At 37.3% G+C, this 24,981-nt stretch overlaps 3 protein-coding genes and 2 pseudogenes across 3 annotated transcripts; 4 read left to right on the top strand and 1 right to left on the bottom strand.

Moving 5' to 3' along the window:
- Window positions 1-2,689: 2,689 nt before the first annotated feature.
- On the top strand, window positions 2,690-4,194 carry LOC113351437 (annotated as a pseudogene).
- A 7,202-nt stretch (window positions 4,195-11,396) lies between these two features.
- On the top strand, window positions 11,397-12,311 carry LOC113351436 (cytochrome P450 76A2-like). The gene is made up of 3 exons (XM_026595422.1): window positions 11,397-11,536; window positions 11,752-12,079; window positions 12,162-12,311. Exons 1-3 carry the CDS (start codon window positions 11,397-11,399, stop codon window positions 12,309-12,311), a joined length of 618 nt encoding a protein of 205 aa, XP_026451207.1.
- Window positions 12,312-12,381: 70 nt separating this feature from the next.
- LOC113351435 (cytochrome P450 76A1-like) lies at window positions 12,382-12,747 on the top strand. Its single transcript, XM_026595421.1, has one exon. The coding sequence runs from the start codon at window positions 12,382-12,384 to the stop codon at window positions 12,745-12,747; it is 366 nt and encodes a 121-aa protein (XP_026451206.1).
- Window positions 12,748-13,364: 617 nt separating this feature from the next.
- Window positions 13,365-16,785, top strand: LOC113348120 (annotated as a pseudogene).
- Window positions 16,786-22,855: 6,070 nt separating this feature from the next.
- On the bottom strand, window positions 22,856-24,737 carry LOC113353589 (WRKY transcription factor 71-like). The gene is made up of 3 exons (XM_026597140.1): window positions 24,116-24,737; window positions 23,880-24,023; window positions 22,856-23,486 (listed from the first exon to the last, which is right to left on the bottom strand). Exons 1-3 carry the CDS (start codon window positions 24,685-24,687, stop codon window positions 23,063-23,065), a joined length of 1,140 nt encoding a protein of 379 aa, XP_026452925.1. The 5' UTR covers window positions 24,688-24,737; the 3' UTR covers window positions 22,856-23,062.
- Window positions 24,738-24,981: the final 244 nt, after the last annotated feature.

Below are 24,981 nucleotides of genomic sequence, written 5' to 3'. Positions count from 1 at the left end.
AATAATAGACGAATTGGTGATTCGTTACAAATAGTACCTTCAGCTTTGAAATTGAACAAAGAAACGTGTAATCAAAATAAAATATCCACGACCACACTGTTGAGAATAAGAAACATTAGCAAGAATCAAAACACTACAATTCATACAAACCCAAAATCTGTAAATACCAGTTAAGAAACTCATAATCAAAATCTAAACCACCAACACAAATAATTAAGAACATATAAACTTCAAGCAAGCAATGAGAGGAATAAAAAACCTAAAAATATGATTCTAGGGTTTTAATAAATATACCTTGTTCAATCCACGACCACATCTTTTTTCCATATTATTGAGCGAATTAGGATCACCAGATATCGACTGGACAATCTCTTCAGTTGCGTACCCAACCTAAAGAAAACAAATCAATCAATACAGGCACCTGATATAATAAGTCAAATACAACTATATTTACGGAAACCGAGTTATATGAAGAAACGTTAATTGTAAAGAACAAAGAACTGGAGAAGATACAGGAACAAACAACTGGAGAAGATTCCAACCAAACTGTAGTCGTACATGGCGAAGGCATCTTATCTTATATAGAGCGTGCACAAAGACGCCAGAAACACGGATTACGAAATCCAGTTCTATAAACGGAAATCCAGTTAAGAGACGGGATGTTCGATATTTGTTTTGGATAAAGTCGTGTAATTATCTTCTTAATTTTGGCGTTAGGAAAGATACCTATTTTAGGAAACATACTGGAATGGACGTTCAGATATATACCTCATGGAAGGGTCGATTTCGGCCAGAGGATGAGAATTTCGATGGTCAGATTTATCCGGTTATTTATAATATCTGCCGTCATTTGTCTGGTTATAAATTGGCCGATCCTGGCCATCTTTTTGTCTTTTATAGTCGATCTCAGCTGTCCTTGGTATTGTCACAGACACACACCACTTCTTTTTATAATATATATATATATATATTAGATACTTTTTTGTTTTATGAAATTCCTTCACTACCCTACGGTGCGGATAAATCCGCGGTATTACAAACCAATCGTAACAAAACTGCTAAACCTTGCGGATTTGAGAATTCATCCGTGACCGGCCCATAGACTCTTGCGGATTGGTTTTCACCCGTAATTTTACGGACGGTTGCGGATGAAATCCGCGGTTCCGGATTGTATGCACACCCTTATAGGTATGACTTATTATAGAAGTCATTTTTGAGATAGACACAAATCTTGGAAGATAAATATGGATCTTCCAAGGTAGATACACATCTTGAGAGATAGACATGGATATTTCAAGATAGCTACAAATGTTTTGGAGATAGACACATACAAGGATCTTCCAAAATAGATTCAAATCTGGGGAAGATATACAAGGATCTTTCGGGAAGATAGACATGAACCTTCAAAGATACGTACAAATTTAGATTATTATTTTGGATAAACACAAATCTAGATGGTTATTTGGGATAACTACAACAAGATTTAGTATTTACCTGTAAATAGAGGTCAAAATCCAACTCAAAAGTAAAAAATTTATAAGTTAACTAACCGTATATAGTAATTATAATCATCATATTAATAAAATCTCTTCCAACGGGATTCTATCAATGGATGCAGGTGCAACTTGTCGAACCACGTTAAATTCTTATCGACATCATTTATTTTTGTATCATTTTCTAAGCCTTATTCACATCATTAACACCAAACAATCGTGTTTAGTGCCTACAAAAAAAAAATGGGTACAAATAGCAAAAAAGGAAACCCAAAATTTTGGGTACAAGTAACGGAATGGGGCACTTTGATAAGGTTTTTGGGATAATCTCTTCCCTAACGTCCAGGGCATTTTCACAATTTTGGGGTTGATGTTGGGGCATGCCACTTAACCCTATTACTTTGTGAAAACAAAAACATTAAGAGCGCATTATAGTGTGTTTAGAATGCGGCCTCATCTTTAGAACCGGGAGATGAATTAGGGAATTATTACCCAACCAGTTTAGTCCTATTTTGCATGAAGATAATAGTGGTAAAGCATATTGGAGATAGTCTTTTGGGCCTTTCGTATTATAGAACTTCGATAAACTAATCCTTAATAAATTAATTATTTCATTAAAATAATAAAATTTTCTAGTCCGCCTAGACTTGTATAAGCCAAATTTTAACTTAATAAATTAATAATTTCGTTAAAATAATAATTTTTTTCGATCCTAAAACTATTAATTTATCGAAATTTTACTGCAGTGTTTTTATGTTGTGGTTTGAGTTTTCCTTAACCTCATTTTTGGCCTTCCAAAAAACAAAAGGAAGTTTCAATACAAATAAACAAAGGATGTTTTCTTTCTACCTCGCGTAAGAAAAGCCTCGAGAAAACGTTGGAGATGCTCTTACAACAGCAACAATTGATTGTGACCATAATTATTCGGGTGATACAGGTCCCATCCGTGTGATACGGGCGAAAGTGACAGAATTTTTTTTACGCCAGCACATAATATACCAATTCCTTTATTTTTCTTCTTTCTCAATACATCAATTATAATTCCAATCCATACTGATAAGAAACAATCTAACAGCTCGCTGCCAATCCAGATCAAAATCCAAAACACAAACCCCAAAGACTATATACATTCATAACTTTCCTCTTAAACTGCCAATAACAAAACAAAAGAACAGTACTCACGCTCCTCGTAAATTATGGGTTCACAAAATCAAAACCATTTTATTGTCATTTCTTTCCCGTTACAAGGCCATCTTAACCCTACACTTCAATTTGCGAAACGTCTCATCCGCACTGGTGCTCGTGTTACCTATTTCACTACCTTATCGGCTCACAAGCGAATGTTAGAAAGCAGCAGCAGCAGTAATCCTAACGCCTCAAAGATTCACGGCTTAACATATGCACATTTCTCAGATGGTTATGATGACGGCTTCAAACCTGGCTTAGATGACGTTAACCATTTCATATCTGAGATTGAATGCGGTGGTTCACTAGCTTTACGCGAACTCATTCAATCATCGCGTGCTAATGAAGGAAGCGGAAGTGTCACTTGCATAATATACGCCATCGTAGTTCCTTGGGTTGCTGAAGTTGCATGTGATTTGCAAATCCCATCATTTCTTCTTTGGATCCAACCAGCTACGGTCTTCGATATCTACTATTTCTACTACAATGGTTATAAAGAAGTTATCTCTAACAACAACAGTGATCCTTCATATCCCATAGACTTACCTAATTTGCCACTTCTTACTTGCAAAGACATTCCTACATTTTTCCTCCCTACAAATCTTGATACCTCTATACTCCATCTTTTCGGAAAACAGTTTGAAGTTTTTGAGGGAGAAAGTAAACCAATTAAAGTACTTGTCAACACATTTGATGAACTTGAATTAGATGCACTTAGAGCAGTTGATGTCAATAAGATTAATTTGATTGGAATAGGTCCGTTGATTCCTTCAGCTTTCTTAGATGGTCAACATCTTTTGGACAAGTCATTTGGTGGGGATTTAGTCAGTGTTACTACAACTGACGACTATAAAGATTGGCTACAATCTAAAGAAGAAGAATCCGTTATTTATGTTTCATTTGGAAGTGTTTCGGTTTTGAGCATCAACAGATGGAGGAAATTTTTCGTGGGTTAACCGAATGTGGCTTTCCATTTTTATGGGTCTGTCGCGAACTGAAATCAAAACAAGAAGGAAAAAAGAACACAGCAGAAGAAGAAAATTTCTTTAGTCGGATTAGAAGAGAAGGAAGTGAACAAGGGAAGATAATATCTTGGTGTTCACAAGTGGAAGTACTTATGCACCCATCAATTGGTTGTTTTATAACACACTGTGGATGGAACTCGACGTTAGAAAGTTTAGTAGGAGGAGTGCCACTTACAGGTTTTCCACAATGGAGCGAACAAGGAACGACTGCGAAGTTAATCGAAGATGTATGGAAAATAGGAGTAAGAATGCGGAAAAATGAAGAGACAAAGATTGTTGACAGAGAAGAAGTAGTTAGGTGTGTAAAAATGGTAATGGGAAATGAAGAAATGAAAAGAAACGCTAGAAAGTGGAAGGAGTTGCCTAAGGAAGCTGTTAAAAAAGGAGGTTCTTCCGATAGAAATCTTAGAGGGTTTGTGGAGGAGATTGGAGGACTAGAATAGATGGAACAAAATACAAGGTTGTGTTTGATTTTTTTTATTTTTTATCTGGAAGAAACTCTAGCTTTTGCACTCAACTTATCATTTCGATAATAGTATTCCATTAATATTTTAGATTAATTTTTTTCCACCATTATGTTGTCGTAGCTTGCTAAATATCTCTAGTTAATTCTCTTCTCATGCTTTTTGGATTGTAATCTTTTTCTTATTTCTAGTAAGCTTTTTCAAAATGAATGTTACCTTTGCTGATCAAAAAAAAAAAATTGTAAACTTATGCAGTAGTAAATCGATAGTCGGGCCAATGGAGTCACTCACCCCGGCAAATTTTTCGATAAAGTGAATTAACTTTGTGATACCTTGAAATTTACTATAATCGCGTATAAAATGGTTACTGGCAAACTACCTTCATCCTTATTCCACAAACTAAAGAACTACTTTAAAGTTTGACATTAACTACCACATTTAGAAACAATCTTCCTATATTTTCCGAAAACAAAATAATCCTTTTAGGTTAAAAATTCATATATGATCTACAGAAATTTCCATTTTCATTCGAAGTTTCGAACCGCCCATATGGTTTTAATTAGAATTACCATATGATTAAAGTTTCATACATGATTTATAAAATAATCTTTATCTATCTCATACACACTCTAGTTTAGGTATGGACCCATGGTGTTTTGTTCTTATACAAAAAGCTTCCCCTCAAAATCAAATCCCATGTCATATCTTTTTTTCCCCTCTTTATCCAAAGGTTTCCATCGGGCCAGACCAACTATTAGTTAAGACCGAGTCATACAACTTTAATGCATTTGTTAGACTAGTCATATCCGTACAGGTTTATCCGTGCAAGTTTTACGTCATGCAGTGCGGCATTTTACAGCTATTTAACAGAATTGTTTTTTGTTACAGTCTGCCGTAGTTCACCTCCTGTTATTTTCTGTTCTATTGTTTTACTCTTGAGTAGTCCTAGTCTATATAAAGGACTTGTCTTGTATCTTTGTTAATAAATCTAATAATCAGTAGAAACCATTTCTTACATGGTATCAGATACCAAAGGGGAATTTTGACTTCCTCCGATCCTACTTTTTTTACCCTAACTTCAAACCACCATTAAACCTGCAACTTCTTTCTTCAATAATGGTGAGAACCATCCGAAATCAAGTTTCTTCTTCTTCTATTTCCACTGTTCACAACAACCTATTGATCAACAATTCACAATTCTTTCCACCATTAATATCTTCACAACAATCACAATAACCTTTTTCATCTCAACCACCTCCACTACCATTAAATAACATCATCAAACACCACCACCTTCATCATCTACAACATACACCTATTCAGTTTCCACATCATACCTCTGTACCGCTGTTACGAAATCAAACACAACACCAACAACAACATCATCCTCAACATCTTCCACCGTTTATTTTTCTTCCATCATAGTATTCTTCTCAGTTTTATAATACTTTCAGTTTTCAAAGTAGATTTACAATTCCTTTTCAGAATATTTCAATCTTTGTTTCTGCAAAACTTGGTGCTTAAAGTTTTTTGGTGTGGAAAGATCAGATGTCTTCTATCTTGATATGTATAAACCTTTTTGGTTTTGTTGATGGATCTATTCCTCCAGAGTTACCTACGATCTTAATCAACATCACTCATATACCAAATCCACACTATCTTGATTGGTTACATATAGATAAATTTGTTGGTTCCTGCATCAATGCTACTACTTAATAATCTTTATCTTCAGAATTACTTGGCAACATTTCAGCAAGGGAGAAGTGGTTACATCTAGAAAAACTATTTAGTGAACAATTTTTTGCTCGAAAATCAATGCTTAGATCTCATCTTCACTCAATTAAGAAAGGTTCTTCTACAATCAGTGAGTTTTTACATTAAATTAAGACAATTGCTGATTTTCTAGCTGAGATTGGAGAACCTATTCCAGATGCAGATCTGGCAATGTATGCTCTTAAAGGATTATGCAAATACTATATTCATTTTGTGGTCAATGTGCAAAATAGGGAACCTCTTCTTCCTTTCTCAGAGTTGAGATCAAAATTGATTAGTCATGAGCAATTTCCAAAAGAACAAGAATCTGAATCTTATGCTTCACTTGTTACTGATCCAACCAACTCAACTTTCTATGTTAAGAAACAAAATTCTCCTTACAATTCATCTTTTAGAAAACCAAATCCCCAGCAATTCTTTCCTTATGGTTCTTCATTCAATTACAACTCAGCACCACCTTCTCCCTCACCACAATCTGGTTTCAAGAAAGTTGTTTCAATCCTGCTCAAAAACAAGTTTTGGATGAAATTACTTGTCAAATATGTCATAAAGTTGGTCATCTTGATAATAGATGTAGATTCAGATATGTTCCTTCCAAGAATAGTGGACCTCATATGCAGAAAGCCTTTCTAGGTCTCGATTTAAATGCAGGCAGCAGTAGTGATCACAATACTTGGTGGCTACTATCAGGTTGGTTCTCCTTCATTTGAAGTTGGTGGATACTGGGAACATAGTTCTTCTGGTACCATATAGATTCCTGATTCTGGTGCATCTAGTCACATGACAAATGATTCTACATTGCTGAATCCTTTTGCTCTATACTCTGGCTAAGAGAAGGTTATGGTTGGGGATGGTAAGATTCTTCCTATCTCTCTTACAGGTTCTACTATTTTATCTACTTCAACAAAAAACTTTGATTTACATAAAGTTCTTTATATTCCTCATCTTCAACATAATTTACTTTTTGTGGCTCAATTCACTCTGGATAATCATTGTGCATTTATCTTTTATCCATGGGGATATGAAATAAAGTCTCTGAAGAACAATCTTACTCTGGCTAAAGAAAAAGTTCAAAATTTTCTCTACCTTATAATTCCATGTACCAATTCTTCAAATGCTACCTTTTTTGCTATTGTGGCATCTTCAACTTTGTGGCATTCAAGGTTAGGCCATCCTGCTCAGAAGATTTTACAAAAGCTTGTTGCTGCTGAGGATATCAAGCTACCTGGTCATCTAATTAATTCAGTTTGTGGTTCTTGTCAATTAGGAAAAAAATAAATGCTTATCATTTCAGTCTACTGGTTCAGTCTCTAGCTCTTCTTTTTTGTTAGTTCACTGTGATATTTGGGGCCCTGCACCTGTTCAATCTCATCTTGGATTCATATATTATATCTTGTTTGTTAATGATTGTACCAAGTTCAGTTGGATATATCCTATGAAGAATAGAGCAGATAGTCTCAGTTGCATTAAAATGTTCAAGTCTCTTGTTGAGAACTTATTTGATGTAAAAATCAAACATTTTCAATGTGATGGTTCTTTGGAGTTGACAAAAGGTCCTTTTAGAGAATTCATTGATTCATGTAGCATTGCATTAAGAATCTTTTGTCCTTACTTACATCAACAAAGTGGTTCTGCAGAGAGAAAGCACAGACATATCACTGAAATGGGAAATACACTGGCTTTTAATGCTTCTTTGCCAAAGAAATTCTGGTTTGGTTCTTTTCTAGCAGCTACTTTTCTCATCAACAGACTTCCAAGTAAAGTATTGGATTATAAGTCTCCTTATGAAAGGTTATACAACTGCAAGCCAGCTTACTCTATCTTTAAAGTTTTTGGATGTCTCTGCTATCCAAATTTGGTTCCTTACAAGAAAGACAAACTTAGTCCAAAATCTGCACCATATAGATTCATATATGGATCTCAAATCTCTCAGAATTTATGTTACAACTAATATTGTCTTTGATGAAACCAAGTTTCCTTTTGGCAGTTCACTTCCTTCCTCAGATATATTTCCTCCTCAACATGTCTCTACTCATGATACTTTACCTGCTCAACTGCCATCACATACTGAGGTTTCTACACTGCCATCATCCACTGAGTCTTCTAGTACTACATCTCATGTATCTCAGTCACCTAATTCTGCATCAAATGTTTTATCATCTTCTTCTGGGATACAAACCAGATCCAAATCAGGTTTTCATGTTCCTAAACTTTTATCTAAAGATTTTGTAGCCAATAATAGTTTTCTTAAACATCCAGTTCCAAGTGCTCTTCTCAGTACCACTCAATCAGTTGCTGAACCAAAAACTTTTAAAGAAGCTATACATAATGAATATGGGGCTCTTCAAAAAAATGATACTTGGAGACATGTGCCTTATGATCCTTATATGAATGTACTTGGGTGTAAGTGGGTGTTCAAGACTAAGTTAAAGGAATATGACATTGTTGAGAGACAGAAAGCTAGACTAGTTGCCAAAGGCTATCATCAAGTTGATGGCATTTACTTTTATGAAACTTTTAGTCTTGTGGTAAAAGCAGCTACTATTAGATATGTTTTAAGTCTTGCTCTATCCCATAACTGGAGTATTAGACAATTAGATGTGAATAATGCCTTTCTACATGGCAATCTAACTGAGAAAGTCTATATGGAGCAACCACCTGGATTTGTTGATCCTCATCATCCTAATCATGTTTGTCTTCTACGAAATTCTCGTTATGGTCTTAAGCAAGCACCGAGAGCTTGGTTTGATAGGTTCAGTGGTTTTCTTCTCAAATTTATCTTTCAAAATTCTGTATGTGATACTTCTATGTTCATATTTCACAGTAATGGAGAGAGAATGATTCTACTGGTTTACGTAGATGGTATTATTCTGGTTGGTTCTTTTGATTCTTTACTTTCTTTATTCATTACTTCTCTGAAGACTGAATTTGTAATGAAATACTTGGGTTCTCTTCATCATTTTTTGGGTATTGAGCCCACTTTTGATGTTCCTTACAAGAAGCTCCTTTGACTCAGAATAAGTACTCACTGGATCTCTTGAAAAAGCATGATATGATGGGTTGTAAACCTTGTAGAACTCTTGTCACTCAGGGTCCAAGAGCTTCTATTCCAGATGGTGTTCCTCTTCCTGATGCTACTCTTTCTAGAAGCCTTGTTAATGATCTTCAGTATTTGACTCTCACTCATCCTGACATCAGTTTTGCACTTAACTATGTCAGTCAGTTCATGCACTATCCTACTGACATTCACCTTCAGTTAGCCAAGAGGATTTTGCGTTATATAAAAAGTTATTTGGGTCAATGTATTACACTTGGTGCTGGTAATTGTACTGAGCTTACTGCTTTCTGTGATAGTGATTGGACTGGCTGCCCAGATACATGCAAATCCACTTCTGGTTATTGTGTATTCATTGGTGGCATTGTGGCAATTTAGTTTCTTGGTCCTCCAAGAAACAAAAGACTGTCTCGCGCTCTTCTACTGAGACAGAATATAGAGGTCTGGCTAATGCAGCTGCTGAAATTTTATGGCTCTCTTATCTCTTTGAAGATTTATATGTTCACTTATCTCTGCCATATACGTTATATTGTGATAACATGAGTGCAGGAAATCTCACGGCTAATACGATCTTTCATGCTTGTACGAAACATATTAAGGTGGATTACCATATGATTTCGAGACTTAGAGCAACCACAGTCACGACCAAATTTGGGTACTAAACCCAAATGTGGTCCTAGAGAATGCCGCAGTGGTGAGGAGTAAACCCAAATTTGGTCGCCAAATTTAGGGTTTGAGACCAAATGTGGTCGTCTGTCCAGACTAAAGAAGATATAGTGGGACGGAAGTATTAGGAGCGTATGAAACCAGGCGTAAGTTTAATCACCGAATGCAATCAGGCGAGCATATAAACACCGTATGAGTCAGGCGCATGTATAAACTCCGCCCCTTCAAACGCATCTAATACATCCGCTCAATATCAGGCATAGTTTTATTGTGCGTCTGGATGAAACGTAACTTTAAGTTACGTATGAGATGGGCGTTGATTATATGTGCGTCTGGATGAAACGCAACTTTAAGTTACGTATGAGATGTGCAGAAGAATAGTGTGCGCCTGATACCAGTTTTAATTTTCGTTGATTATATGCACCCAGTTAACTTCCTCTTTCACCATAGCTGTGGTTGCTCTAAGCAGTTACGCCCCCCATCCATATCAACATCATAAACTACCCTCTTTGAGGAGGAAGCAAGAAACGAATGTGCAGTGCTCAAATCATTTACTTCTCACGGACATTTTTGATTTTTTTCTTTGGCTACCCAGACGCACCTTCTATGTCTGCCCGAGTCATACGCACTTTCTATCTCCGTATGTATCAGACGCACATAACATCTCCGTCCCAGTAGACGCACTTTCCATCGCCGTCCCATGTTAGGCGTGAACTATACCTGCGCCTCAATCAGGCGCACGTAATACCTCCGTTTCGTTCAGACGCATATTATAAAGACGCTCGGTCAAGAAACGTGAGTATAAGTTCCGTCTCGCACCAAGCGTTCGTATAAGTTACGGTTCACCAAATTTTGTTCGTCCCCCATTACGCTTGAACACCCAGAATACCAAATTTTTTTAGCTTTTAGTCTGGCTTTTGGTATTTGGTCCGTCTCATGACTGTGGTTGCTCTTAGTCAAGTCTGATTTTTCAAGGGTCTCTTACATTCATACTTTGAGTCAAGTGGCTGACTTATTTACAAAAAGATTGTCCAAGGTTCAGTTCACTACTTTTAAAGCCAAACTAATGCCTTATGTGAAAGCTTAGTTTGCGGGGGTTGTTAGACTAGTCATCTGTACAGGTTTATCCGTACAAGTTTTACGTCATGCAGTGCGTCATTTTAGAGCTGTTTAGCAGAACTGTTTTCTGTTACAGTCTGCCGTACTTCACCTCCTGTTATTTTCTGTTCTACTGTTTTAGTCTTGAGTAGTCCTAATCTATATAAAAGACTTGTTATATCCCTAATAATCAATAGAAACCATTTCTATCGTTTTAGTCTTGAGTAGTCCTAGTCTATATAAAGGACTTGTCCTGTATCCTTACATTAATTTATTGCGCCTGCATATTGTCATTTGAGTACTTGGTACGCGTTAGGATCTGCTATATAATTTTGCCTCAAGAGCAAAGAATTAGTTGTCCATGCTGAAATCAATCCTGCAGAATGAAAGATCCCATCTCCACAAATTATATTTTTGTCTGGACAGCAATTTCCCTTTCAGCGCAGCTCCGCTGTTACTCCTACTCCCCCACAGTTTTCTTAGCTGGAAAATTAAAACCCACCCAAGGCGGTTAGCACCGGGTCCTCCAAGTTGGCCATTGATCGGAAACCTCTTAGATTTAGGCTATCACTATAAGGCGCCACACAAAAGATTAGCAGAACTTCAAAAAAGATATGGACCAGTTTTCATGATACGTATGGGCGCTGTAAATACGCTAGTTATTGCTTCTGCAGATGCTGCTCTGGAGTTATTCAAAAGTCATGATCAGGCTTTTATCAATCGTCATCCAATCCAGGCGCTGCAACCATCAAATGAAGATAATCATGGGACTCCATGGTCTCCACATGGACCAATTTGGCGAATAATAGGCGACTATACGCAACTTTTTTCTCTCGTACGACAATGAAGAACACTTTAGGCAAACGAAGAAAATTTGTTGATCAGATAAAACAATGGATACTGGTGGAAGAGAAGGAAGGTAGAAGTGTTGAAATAAAACACTTAACTTTGGTTGCCTTTGCTAATTTATTAGGAAATCTCTTCTTTTCTAGGGATGTTATGGATCTTGAATCTGCAACTGGGAATGAACTCTATCAACTGCTTGAGAAGATTGGAGTGTTATCTACAATGCCTAATATAGCTGATTTCTTTCCATGGTTACGAAATTTAGACCCACAGAATTTGGCCAACCGGACGATGAATGCAGTCAACGCATGTGCAGACATTGTTGATGGCTTTGCAAAGGAGCGAAGGATAACGGATGCTATCCGCAATAACAAGGAGGAGAAGGATTATTGGGATTTGTTGATCGACTTCGAAGGCAATGGCAAAGATGAACCAAGGAAACTGTCTGACAGACACATTAACTGGTTTATAACGGTATGCAAACTCAGGGTGGATCGTACCACTATTGCTCAAATCTTGTATACCATTGCTAATAAACTTTTTTAATTTTATGTAGGAAATTTTTATTGGTGGAACCGATTCACTAATCAATTCCATAGAGTGGGTAATGTCAGAAGTTGTTCGCAATCCTGAGGTAATGAGGAAGGCCAAAGACGAGATTGGCCAAGTTGTTGGTTATCATAGAAAGATCGACGAAAGTGATTAAAGAAACACTGAGATTGCATCCGGCCGCTCCTTTCCTACTACCACGCACTACTGTTGAAGACACAGAATTCATGGGGTATATCATACCTAAGGGCACAGCAGTATTGGTTAATGTTTGGGGTATTGGAAGGGATCCAGCTTTATGGGATAATCCACTCTCGTTCTATCCAGAACGTTTCTTAGGAAATACTACGGATTACCGCGGACAACATTTTCAATATATACCGTTTGGATCTGGAAGACGCATGTGTCCTGGCCTCCCCATGGCGCACCAAGTTCTTCACATTGTGGTTGGATCATTGCTCCAATCATTTGATTGGACTCTTGAAAATGGCGTCACACCTGAATCCATGGACATGAACGAAAAACTAGAGATGTCATTGCAGAAGTCCACTCCTTTAAGATTAATACCAAGAGCATCGGGTCTTGCAGCGTGACTCCAAATACTAGACAACATCCATGAATTTGAAAGTTTAATTTGTCCTTTATCATTTACGTACGTGACTCTCTTTGTGCACGATTGTGTTTGTGAAAAATAATGCATTTTGCAGCTGATATTGTAGCCATGTTGTTCATGTACGTATCTGCAGTGCACCTGCAAGTATACAGCTGCTTAGTTCTTGATACCCACTTTGATTACGTTTCTCGTTATCCTTCATGTTTCACAATCGGATGTATGTTACTCTGATAGTGTTTTCTTGTCATGGTATAAAGAAGTCATTTGAATTGTTTTTTGCGTTTTCTACATGTTGTTCTCTGCTTTAGTAACTCAAACAATAGTAATTGTAAATTGTAATCAATATGGTGTTATGAGCGGACTATACCTCGCTGCTTATGACAGTCGGATGCTGAGGCAATGTTATGAAAGGCGCCCTAGGCTCCCTCTAGGCACACGAGTCGCCCAAAGGGCGCCTAGACAATAAATCGCCTTAGCCAGAAGGACACAGGGTCTCACGTGAGTTTTCCACTAAAATAATTCGCGTGAGATCACGTGCCTCCTAGAAACAAAATCCCTAAAATAGAAAACCAGAACTTTGAGCTTCTACTTTGTCTCTGGCTGGGAGGTGATCCAATTACAAAGGGGTTTTCTTCTTCGTTCCCAAGAATTGAGGTATGGACTTTTTAAACTCTAATCCAGTTTCATCATCTCTCAACTCGTATTGTTATAACTTGTAAAACTCTGGAAACACCGATTTCAAGTTGTTATTCTTTAAGATTTATCCTAAATTAGGGACTGGATTTTTTAACTTGTTATTATCAACTTAGAGATTTTGCTGGATTTATGTTACAACCTTACAAAATACTATTGAAGTCTGAGATGGGGCAGATCAGATGATGATCAATTGTTAGGAATGTTTACACAGATGTTGTCACTATCCGTCTTTTATTAGTGATTTGACTTCCCCATGGATATCCCATTATTCATGATAGTTTATCGTTGAGTGGCGGCTTATCAGCTGTAACAAGAAATTTATGCTTTGGTAGATTCAAATTTTAGCTTTGATAGATTGTAAAATCGTATTGCAATGGAAAATGATGCAGTTTGATTGATTTATTAGAATTTTTGAAAACATAGTAATCGAGAATCACTGTATTTGGAAGAAATAAGAAGAGAGGTGTCATGTGTTTGGAAGTTAAATTTTCGAAAAAGCTGAATTTTTGGTGACAAAAAGCGTGACTGACAGAAAACATTTTTCCATCCTATCGAAGGCCTCCCTTTGGTCTGGCCGATCAGAGAACAGAGAAGAAGAACCTCACACTTCCAACAGTCTGAGGTTGCAGCAGAAGCATAATTAAAAAGATCAGATTTTGGATTTGGGTGTTTGCAAGAATACCAATCAAAATGGCTATTGCTAGAGTTTTAGCTGCTGGTATGTTGCATGAATGCAACACTTAAAGTGCTTCTTTTCTTCTAAATATCAATTTCAGTAGAAGAGCTTCATCTAATCTAATGCAACACTCACACTGCTTCTTTTCTTCTAAATATCAATTTCAGTAGAAGAGCTTCATCTAATCTAATGCAACACTCACACTGCTTCTTTTCTTCTAAATATCAATTTCAGTAGAAGAGCTTCATCTAAAAAAGCTTTTACTTGCAAATCTCTTTACAAACCTGAAATTCAAATCAAACAAGAAAGTAAACATGGAAACCTAGATTACAGAGTCTTCTTTGTGGGGTTTTGTTGAATATTTTTGTTTCCTTTTTTCAATTCAATAGTGCATTGTGTTATGCTGCTTAAGTGATTTAGGGTTTTGATTTTATATTTGAAAAATTTATGTGCAGCTTTCACCTTGGCATGATGTACCATTGCAATTGGGTGATGGAGTGTTCAATTTTGTTGTGGAAATACCAAAAGAGACTAGTGCAAAGATGGAAGTTGCAACTGATGAGCCATACACTCCCATTAAACAGGATACCAAGAAGGGGAAACTTAGATTCTACCCGTAAGGCTCACCTTTTGTTTTTGCATAGTCACTTGTTACAGTTCTTGGGTTATTGCTATCTAATTTGACAAGTTGAGGACTGGTGTGCATTCCCCATTGAGATTGGATTGCAGGCGCTGAACACATTCTTCAAGGCCATTTGGTTCAGGCAATTCATGACTTATGAGTTGCAGAAATGCACAACCAAACAGAACTTTTGATTCATTTTTTCACTCGCCAGTTTATCTTTGCCTAAAAATGATATTCAGGCACAATAATCCAATGTATTTTTTTTTCAACTACAACATCAATTGGAACTATGGATTGCTCCACAGACATGGGAGGACCCAACAGTAGCTAATTCTGAAGTTGATGGGCCATTTGGAGATAATGATCCAGGTATGCTACCGCAGCATCCTTGGTTTACTCTGTTAAGCTGGAGCTTAATATTAAAAAGAAGTTTTGTATATGTGAATATTGGAGCTTCTTGCGAAGCATTTGTTTGACATGTCCTCTAATTTGCAGTTGATGTTGTTGAAATTGGGATAGGCAAGGAAAGATTGGCAAGATTCTTAAAGTGAAGCCTTTAGGTGCTTCGGCTATGATCGACGAGGGAGAATTCGACTTGAAAATTGTTGCATTTTCGTTGAGTGACCCAAGAGCTTCACTCGTCAATGATGTTGGTGATGTTGAGAAACATTTCCCGGTAATTTTCTGCTCATATTTTTTAAAATTGAGTTTTCTATGCATGCTGTATTTTTGGCCAAATTTTGCATGGCAACTTGAATTTGGAGTTTATGATAGAAACATGATAAAAGATCTGGGACAAACACTAGACTATCATTTCAACTTAATATATATTTTGGTTGTTGTGACCCCTATTGGGAAGGATGTTACTTGTAAAATTGTGTAATACATAGAGGTAACGATCAAGTTAAAATCTATCTTTCATCTTTTTAATTTATATGTCGAACACTTGAGTTCTGATAATCTGGACAAAAGAAAATCAGTGGTAATATTGTAAGAGATATATTATTTCATATCTTGCTTGGTCATTTGTGCAGATTTGGTGAGAGACTTAAGAAAAGTGACAGTCTTGGTTTGACATCTGCTGAGTCATATAATCTGCTTTCAAAAGATGAAGTACTAGTGATGTGCACATAGGAAATCATACTATGAAACAGTCTCCTGAGTCATTTAATTTGGTACAATTTTCAGGGCACTCTCACTGCTATAAGAGATTGGTTCAGAGACTACAAGATCCCAGATGGAAAGCCTGCCGATAAGTTTGAACTTGGGAACAAAGCAGCCAACAAGGTACTTCTATATTAATCCACCAGAGTGCTAGAATTATGACTTCTTCTCATATGTTATAGTTGGCTAAGATACTTAAACTATTAATTAACTAGAAATCCACATGCTCATCGTTCCTTTTGCATCGCAGAAGTTGTAAAGTTGTAATGTCTAGCCCGTGTTGGACATTTACGTTAGCTAAAAAGAAGAAGATAAAATGTACTCATTTGTTATCAAACCAGTAATCTGGATATGCTCTAAAACCAAAAACCAACGAAAATTTGTTCACTAATTTACTCTATGATTCCTTTTCAGCTGCATTAAAATTTTCATCCCTTATCCTTTGTGGTTTGATGGTTTAGGATTATGCTCTGAAGGTCATAACTGAGACCAATGAAGCTTGGGCTAAACCTATCAAGAGAACCGTTCCTGCTGGAGACTCTCCCTTCTGTAAATTTTGAATTTTAAAAGTTGAAGATAAGAGGCACCATGGCCCCCATTCTACACCATCTCTCTATTATTTTCTTTTCTACAATTTTTTGGGCGAAGGAATGATATTTTCTGGAATTCTAATGCAGTTTGGTCTATTTTTTCTTCTTGTAACAAATCTCCCAATGGCCTCCTTGTATATGTGTTTGGTTCAGCAGAAAGGTTGGGCTAAACCTATCAAGAGAACCGTTCCTGCTGGAGACTCTCCCTTCTGTAAATTTTGAATTTTAAAAGTTGAAGATAAGAGGCACCATGGCCCCCATTCTACACCATCTCTCTATTATTTTCTTTTCTACAATTTTTTGGGCGAAGGAATGATATTTTCTGGAATTCTAATGCAGTTTGGTCTATTTTTTCTTCTTGTAACAAATCTCCCAATGGCCTCCTTGTATATGTGTTTGGTTCAGCAGAAAGGTAGTGAGGATGCTATGTAATGTTTATGATCACAAGTTTGTCTTTCTCTCTCTCTATTAGCCATCTGTGCTAATCTCACTGTATTTCCAAATTCCAAAAAAGTAAAACTGCGTATATAGATACTGCTCTAGCTCATGTTCGTTACTATTACTACGAGTGCAACTTCATTGGCCAACCCTTTTGATGAGCAATAATTTCATTATAAGTCAAAACAAGTGGGGTTTTAACGAATTCAAATCCTATATAAACCTCACAATCAAAGTACAAAAGTTGAGCTATATTTGATCTTGAATAGTTAATCACATCAAATAATATTAATTGGATGACCCACTAATGCTTAAATATTAAGCTCAATTATAGCCTACTTTTAAGCAATTACATGACTTCCATTATTTACCATTTCTATCTATATATAGTGATGAAAACTTAGGTTTATAATTTATTTATTTTTATCCATAAACCCTATTAAGAAAAGAGCAGTGTGGGTAAGAACAAACATAGATCTAATTAATCTTGTATCTGTAGTCAACAAATGACTATTGCAAGCACTTGGTCACAAGTGACATTTTCTGGCCATGATTAATTAAGGAACCCTGTTTAGGCACAAACTTAAACTTATTTTGAAGCATGTTTACCCTAGATGTTTATAGTCCATCTCTCCATGCATCAAAACCTTAAAAACCTCCGTTTTAGCGTTGAAGTCCTTGTAATTGAGCATTAGAAAGAAAAAAAACCGTGTAAAATTGAAGTAAGACTTTAATCTATAATCTTAATACGCTGCAATGCTTGACTACTGTTGGACACTTCTTTTTTTTTTGTTAAGTTTTGGTAATTCTCTGTCTTTTCATTCATTCATCACGTCTTTACTTATACAAGACCAAACTTGGGTTACAAGACACAAACCCTATACCTACCGACTTGAGACCGATTACTTGGGTCTCAAGTTTGCTACTTACGTAAACAGACCATCTACATGGACTATCCAAGTTGGTCTCAGAATCCAGACCGAATACGTAGGGCTCAAGACACAGTCTTGAGTCCAAACACTACGTATCTCCTAATACCCCCTCAAGACGGAGCATGTAGGTCACAAATGCCCATCTTGGACAAAAGACCTTGAAATTGAGTTTTCCCTAAGGATTTGGTGAAGATATCTGCCAATTGCACCGCCGTAGGAGTGTAAGAAGGTGATATAATCTTCTTCACGATAGCATCTCTAACAACATGACAGTCCACCTCAATATGTTTTGTTCGTTCATGAAAGACTGGATTCTGAGCAATGTATAATGCTGATTGACTATCACACAGGAGCTAAATTCCATGCGTATGACGAACCCCCAAATCACCAAGTAATTGTTTCAACCACTTCAACTCACATGTTGCTGCCGTCATGGACCTGTATTCGGCTTCAGCTGAGCTCCGAGAAACAGTTGGTTGCTTCTTTGTCTTCCAAGACACCGGTGAATTCCAAGACGAACAAACCATCCTGTCAATGAACGTCTAGTCAAAGGACAACTTGCCCAATCTGAGTCACACCACCCTTGCAAACTTAGGGTACTATCAGAGCGCAACAAAATGCCTTGCCCAGGATTCTTTTTCAAGTATCTAACCACTCGAAGTGCAGCTTCCCAATGTTCTATTCTCGGTTTTTGCATAAACTGAGACAGCGTATGCACCGAGTATGTAAGATCAGGTCTAGTCACTGCCAAATAAATCAGTCTACCAATTAGTCTTCTATATTTATCCACATCATCAAACAAATCTCCCTGCGCCAAAGCAAGACGATGATTAGTCTCCATGGGAAACTCAGCAGGTTTAGCTCCTAATAAACCCGTTTCCATGATAATATCCGATGCATATTTCCGCTGGCATATATAAATACCCTGTTTACTGCGAGCTATCTCCAAGCCGAGAAAGTATTTCAATTTTCCCAAATCTTTCATCTTGAAACATTGTCCCAAGTATGATTTAAATTTATGAATCTCCACTAGATTATTCCCTGCAACAATCAAATCATCTACATATACCAAGACATTAAGCTGCATGTCTCCCTTGGTCATAGTAAAAAGAGAGTAGTCTGAGTATGCTTGCCGAAAACCATATTTCTTCAATGTTGTTGATAGTTTGGCAAACCAACAACGAGGAGCCTGTCTTAAACCATATAATGATTTCTTCATTCTACACACCATATTTGTCTGACCTTTGGCAAATCCAGGTGGTATCTTCATATACACCTCTTCCTCCAAGTCTCCATGAAGAAATGCATTATGTACATCCATCTTATGTACTTCCCAATGTTTAACTGCTGCGACATCTAGAAAAGTACGTATCGTTGTCATTTTTGCAACTGGTGCAAATGTCTCTTTGTAATCCAACCCTTCAACCTGATAATTCCCAAAGATCACCAATCGTGCTTTTAATCGTACCAACTTCCCATTTTCATCATACTTCTCCGTGTAAATCCATTTACTCACTAGTGCTCTCTTGCCCGGCGGTAATTCTTGCAATTCCCAGGTACCTTGTTCTTCCAAAGCTCGGATTTCTGCTTCCATGGCTTTCCTCCACCCTGGATGCTTCATGGATTCTTTAAAGTTGCGCGGTTCAGACCCAGCTGTTATAGCTGCAAGATATTTCTTATGCACAGCAGAAAATTTATCACAACTAACATAATATGTCAAAGGATAAGGCGTACCTGAGGATGATGATTGTGTAGAATGAGGATGAGGTAGACTATTTTCTCGAATGATGTGCGTCACAAATCCTTTTAGTCTGTTAGAAGGGATCTTCTGACTCTTCCCTTTACCCATGTCACCCTCAACTACAACATCATTGTGAGAAGCAATATTTTCTTCATGTTGTTTCGGAACATCGTATTGTATTCTCTCACCCATACCCTCGGACTCAACTGAAACACCAGCACCTGCAGTCTCAGTAGAAGCACCAGCATCCTCGGTCTCGGCTGAAGCACAAGCGCTATCTGTCTCAGTTGAAACTCCACCTTGAGGAGCTAATACTGCTTCTTCTCCGTTTTCATCCTCACTCCAGTACTCATCAGGACTGGACTGAACCCTCTCAGACGATACACCTTGCATATCAGTCGCAGATGAAACGTTAAATCTCGACTGCATCATCTCAGTCGCCATCTTACTCGATACACCATCAGTCTTAAACGGAAATTGATGTTCAAAAAACTTGACATCTCTTGACACCCAAAATTGTTTCGTGTCTAAATCATATACTTGCCATGCCTTTTTACCAAACGGATAACCAAGGAAGACACACCTTCTTCCTTTACTCGCAAACTTATCCCCTTTACTACTTTGATCATGCACATAGCACAGGCATCCAAATACCTTCAACTGATGATATGGAGGCTGTTTTCCAAACAAAAATTCATTTGGAGTTTTATGATCTAAAATAGGTGTAGGCGTACGATTGATTAAATACGCAGCCGTCAATGCGCATTCCCCCCAAAACCTTATTGGAAAATTGGCTTGAAATCTCAAAGCCCTTGCCACATTCATTATATGTTGATGTTTTCTCTCAACTCTTCCATTCTGTTGTGGTGTACCTACACAGGATGTCTCAAACACTATCCCATTAGTTCGAAAGTATCCACGCAATATATTGAACTCAGTTCCATTATCACTTCTAACAATTTTGATTTCTTTATTAAACTGACGCTTCACAAGAGCAATGAAGTTAAGAAATGTATGTTCAACTTCAGTTTTGTTTCGAAGCAAATAAATCCACACACCTCTTAAAAAATCATCTACTATTGTCAAAAAATAATGTGCTCCACACGATGACTGAGTCTTATACGGACCCCATAAATCTATATGAACCAACTCAAAAATACAACTGGATTTACTGAGACTACTAGCAAAACTACTCCTATGATGTTTTGCTCGTGGACAAATATCACAAGCATCATTATTCTTCTTTATTAATCTACTCACTCCTTGTAACTTCTGCAAAAATTTTTCTGAAGGATGTCCCATACGCCGATGCCATAGCTCATACGTATCTCCACTAACAGCCATAACTTCAACTTGAGTCACACCACAGAAAATATACAGTCCACCTTGTCTCTCAGCCACTCCAATCATCCTCCTCGTCAACCGGTCCTGTATAAGACATAAAATCTTAGTACATTGGATAATACATCTTTTCTCATCAATAAGTTGTGTAACCGAAATTAAGTTACAAGTTATCTGAGGCACATAAAGCACATTCTCTAGTCTCAAACCCCCAGGAAGGATAACAGTTCCTATCTTCTCAGAAAGTGCATACTTCCCATCTGGAAGTCCAATAGTGCATGCCTTAATATCTTTTATCTCTATCATGTCATACCTTTTATATGTGACATGATTTGTATCTCCCGTGTCTAAAATCCAAACAGTTTTATTCTTCTTACCTTGGAGCTGAGGCGTGGATTTTCTTGAGTTTAAAAACTCAAGCACCTGTTGAAGCTGTGTTGCTGTGACTCCGGTCAAACCTGACGCTTCTGATGAGGGCGCTCCACCTGACTTCCTTGTGTCTGATATATTAAGGTTGTGTGCTCGAACCTGGTTGCCTGCACCTTGTCCTCTACCACCGGTAAAGTTAGTGCCACCACGCCCTCTACCATTGGTTATGCCTCCTCGACCAGATCCTCTTCCGCCTATGGGTCTGTCTCCCCACCATTCTGGGTATCCAATACGTTGAAAATACCCATCCTCTGAGTGTCCATCTCTGGTACAGTACTTGCAATGCTTGTTAGGATCATACGTATTGTTGAGTTGACGTTGATCAGATTGTACTCTGAATTACATCACATTATCATGTACCTCCGTAGACATAGCTACTTCTCCTATACGTAGACGCTCCGAATTCACCATTGTATGGTATGCTACACCTGTTGATGGCAAAGGGTCTCTAGCCAACAGTTGTTCACGCACGGAACTATACATAGAGTCTAATCCAATCAAAAAATAATGCAGAAAGTCTTCTTCTCTCAACATACTTACTTGTGATGCGATATTACAAGTGCACTTACCACACGTGCACTGAGGTACCTTCATGTATGTTTCCATCTCATCCCATATCTTGTTCAATCTCCCAAAGTACTCAGCTACACCTTCTGCTTTCTTTTGTTTGCACTCACTTAACGAAGCTTTCAGCTGACAGATTCTTGTTCCGCTTACAACACAGTATCTTCTCTTCAACTGTGTCCACAGCAAGTTTGCATCATCATAGTCTCCCAAGCTCGATCTAATTGATGAATCTAACGTGTTGCTAATCCATGAAACAAGCATTGACTGGACATCAATCCACTCTTCCAACTGGTCACTATCTTCAGGTTTTGTGATTGTTCCATCAACAAAACCAAACTTCCTTTTAGCTATCAATGATCGTCTTATGGCTCTATCCCATTCATCATAGTTAGTACCCTTTAAAACAATCGGCGTGATGATGATACCTGGACCATCACTCGATCCTAGATGGTAGACTGGATTCTTCTTCTGCATATTACACTCTATATTTTTCCCTTTGGATAACTCTGTTTCACCATCCATCGTTTTCTTTTAGGGTTCTTAACCGGATCGTGATGCCATGTTAAGTTTTGGTAATTCTCTGTCTTTTCATTCATTCATCACGTCTTTACTTATACAAGACCAAACTTGGGTTACAAGACACGAACCCTAAACCTACCGACTTGAGACCGATTACCTGGGTCTCAAGTTTGCTACTTACGTAAACAGACCATTTACATGGACTATCCAAGTTGGTCTCAGAATTCAGACCGAATACATAGGGCTCAAGACACAGTCTTGACTCCAAACACTACGTATCTCCTAATAGACATCTTTCTCTATAACTTTTTTTTTTTTTTGAAGCATTCTCTATCAACGTCTATATAAAGATCAATTTGCAATACGTGAGAGATCAAGAAAATTTTATATAAATGAATTTGTAGAGTACTACTTATTATATCAAGTCAGATATTAAAATTAAACTCATCAACACTACTATATTTTATTATACATACAGCGTATAAGTACAGTAAAATATGTCCGTCGAGGGCAAGAACCGAAGAATGATACTGCATAAAAAGAAACGAGGATATACAAAGAGCTAGCGCCAGAAACTTTACGGATGTTGTTTCTGTTCATCATGATTGAAAGAAGGAACCATGTCTTGTAACAGACCATAATCAGCTGGAAGCTGTTGCTGATGAAGAACAGTAGTGGTAGCAGTAAGGTTATTTTGTGGGTACATATAGTTTGATGATTTATAATCATGAACTTGGTTATTGTCGTTTGTGAATGATGATGAGGGCATGCGAAGCATTAGGTCTTGATGACGAGGAGGAAAGCTGCTGGAACCAACAAATGGTGATGGCGATGTTAACATGGATGGTGCTAATAACCTAGCAGCATTTCCTCGAAGTGTTGCCGGACTTTGATGATTATGTTGGCCCTCATATGTTGTTATAACAACTGCTGGATCTTGATATGATCTTTCAACGCGTTTTTTCACCGTGCATTTCTGCGTGGTACATCGATAATAGCTTCTGCAATATATGAAAACTATTAAAAGATCCATATATGAGTAGTGAACAAATTTAACTACGAAACTAGCTAGTAGATCCTATGAACTCTGAAACTACAAGCTAGCTATTGCCTATCTGTTTTGTTTGAGACCTTCTCGACCAAAATGACGTTGATGTAAGACTATACATATTTCTTAAAGTAACTTGATTAAAGAAGGGCATCAAATTTTCACGTTTTCACTACTTGCAGTAATTTCTATAAAAGATTGTAAGTTTTTGACGAGCAGAGAAACACAAGCGCCTAAGTTACAGATTCTTATTGTCAACCGCGTAAAGAGGATATATTTCATAAATTCAAGATTCAAAAAGTTTAAAAGTGGTTCAAGTGTGTATGCATGTGTTCAGACTTCAGACCTCGGATAAATGCTATTCTTTACGGCCTTCTGCCCATATTTCCTCCATCTATATCCGTCTTCAAGATGATCGACTTCGCTCTTAGTCATGAAGGCGAAACGAGGTTCTCTTTGCTTTTTATCGACTTTCTTGTTCTGTTTGTTCCTATCAATTAAGGTACATCAACATGACATAATTAGTACATAATCGTGTATATATATATATCGACAAATTATTTGCATGGTTTAATAACTTACAGTTTATTCTTAGACAAATCATTTCCATCTTCAGACCCTTTGGATAATTGATTCTCATCGTTTGTTTTTCTTTTATTACAAGAATCATCATCACCGGCTGCTTCTGTAGATGAAGAAGAAACCGATGAAGAATTCGGTGTTACCGGATTATTAACAATATCACCAGTGCACCCAGCTGGATCCACTACTAAATTACTAATCTTACTTCCACCAATATGATTCTTGTTTTTATCTAGAACACCACCCACACCATCTAAAGAAGAGAAAATCTCTGGCGATGAACAAGGCAATAAGTTAAAATCTCTATCACCTCCTGTGTTATAATCCACCGAGGTGCCATGAAGATAGTCAGTGAAACTTAGTTGTTGCTGCGTTAATGGATCACTGCTACTACTACTACTGAGTAACCCATTTAGATCATTATGAAATGATGATGCCGACGATGATGAACGTGGTATGTTATTGTTACCGCTTTGGTGATTGAAAGTAGAACGATCATAGCTGTTGTTGTATAATTGATGATGATATTCCTGGTAGTATAGATCTCTAGCTGTAGATTTATCATCAGACATGGGTGGGTGTGTATCTTTAGCTAGGGTTTGTGAGAGAGAGAAGAGAAATAGATAAGAAGAAGAGACAGACAGAAAGTGAGAAAGATTGGACTTTCGTTTATTTAAGGTCTTAATTTTTGATTTTCTGTGAGTGAGAAAACTAGAAAGAGATGGACTTTTTGAACTTTGACCTTTGAATAGTATTTTGAATGTTCTTGGATTTCTTTTTCTACACCATGAGTTGGGTAAGTTAATAGAGATAGATTAAGAAGTGATTCAAGAATCAAAAGCTATTTCAAACTCAAAAATCAAATG

The sequence above is a fragment of the Papaver somniferum genome, chromosome 2 (genome assembly GCF_003573695.1).
Source record: "Papaver somniferum cultivar HN1 chromosome 2, ASM357369v1, whole genome shotgun sequence".
In the NCBI taxonomy this organism is placed as follows: domain Eukaryota; kingdom Viridiplantae; phylum Streptophyta; class Magnoliopsida; order Ranunculales; family Papaveraceae; genus Papaver; species Papaver somniferum.
The sequence above is the reverse complement of the archived record's forward strand: the minus strand, read 5'-3'. Positions and strand labels throughout refer to the sequence as shown.

Excerpts from the sequence above, each read along its gene's own strand:
- LOC113351436 (XM_026595422.1), top strand. The coding sequence starts at position 11,397 with ATGGGCGCTGTAAATACGCTAGTTATTGCTTCTGCAGATGCTGCTCTG. Across the intron at positions 11,537-11,751 it reads GATAATCATGGGACTCCATG|GGATGTTATGGATCTTGAAT; the intron begins GTCTCCACATGG and ends CTTCTTTTCTAG. Across the intron at positions 12,080-12,161 it reads ACATTAACTGGTTTATAACG|GAAATTTTTATTGGTGGAAC; the intron begins GTATGCAAACTC and ends AATTTTATGTAG.
- LOC113351435 (XM_026595421.1), top strand. The coding sequence starts at position 12,382 with ATGGGGTATATCATACCTAAGGGCACAGCAGTATTGGTTAATGTTTGG.
- LOC113353589 (XM_026597140.1), bottom strand. The coding sequence starts at position 24,687 with ATGTCTGATGATAAATCTACAGCTAGAGATCTATACTACCAGGAATAT. Across the intron at positions 24,024-24,115 it reads GATTTGTCTAAGAATAAACT|GAACAAACAGAACAAGAAAG; the intron begins GTAAGTTATTAA and ends CTTAATTGATAG. Across the intron at positions 23,487-23,879 it reads AAGAATAGCATTTATCCGAG|AAGCTATTATCGATGTACCA; the intron begins GTCTGAAGTCTG and ends CATATATTGCAG.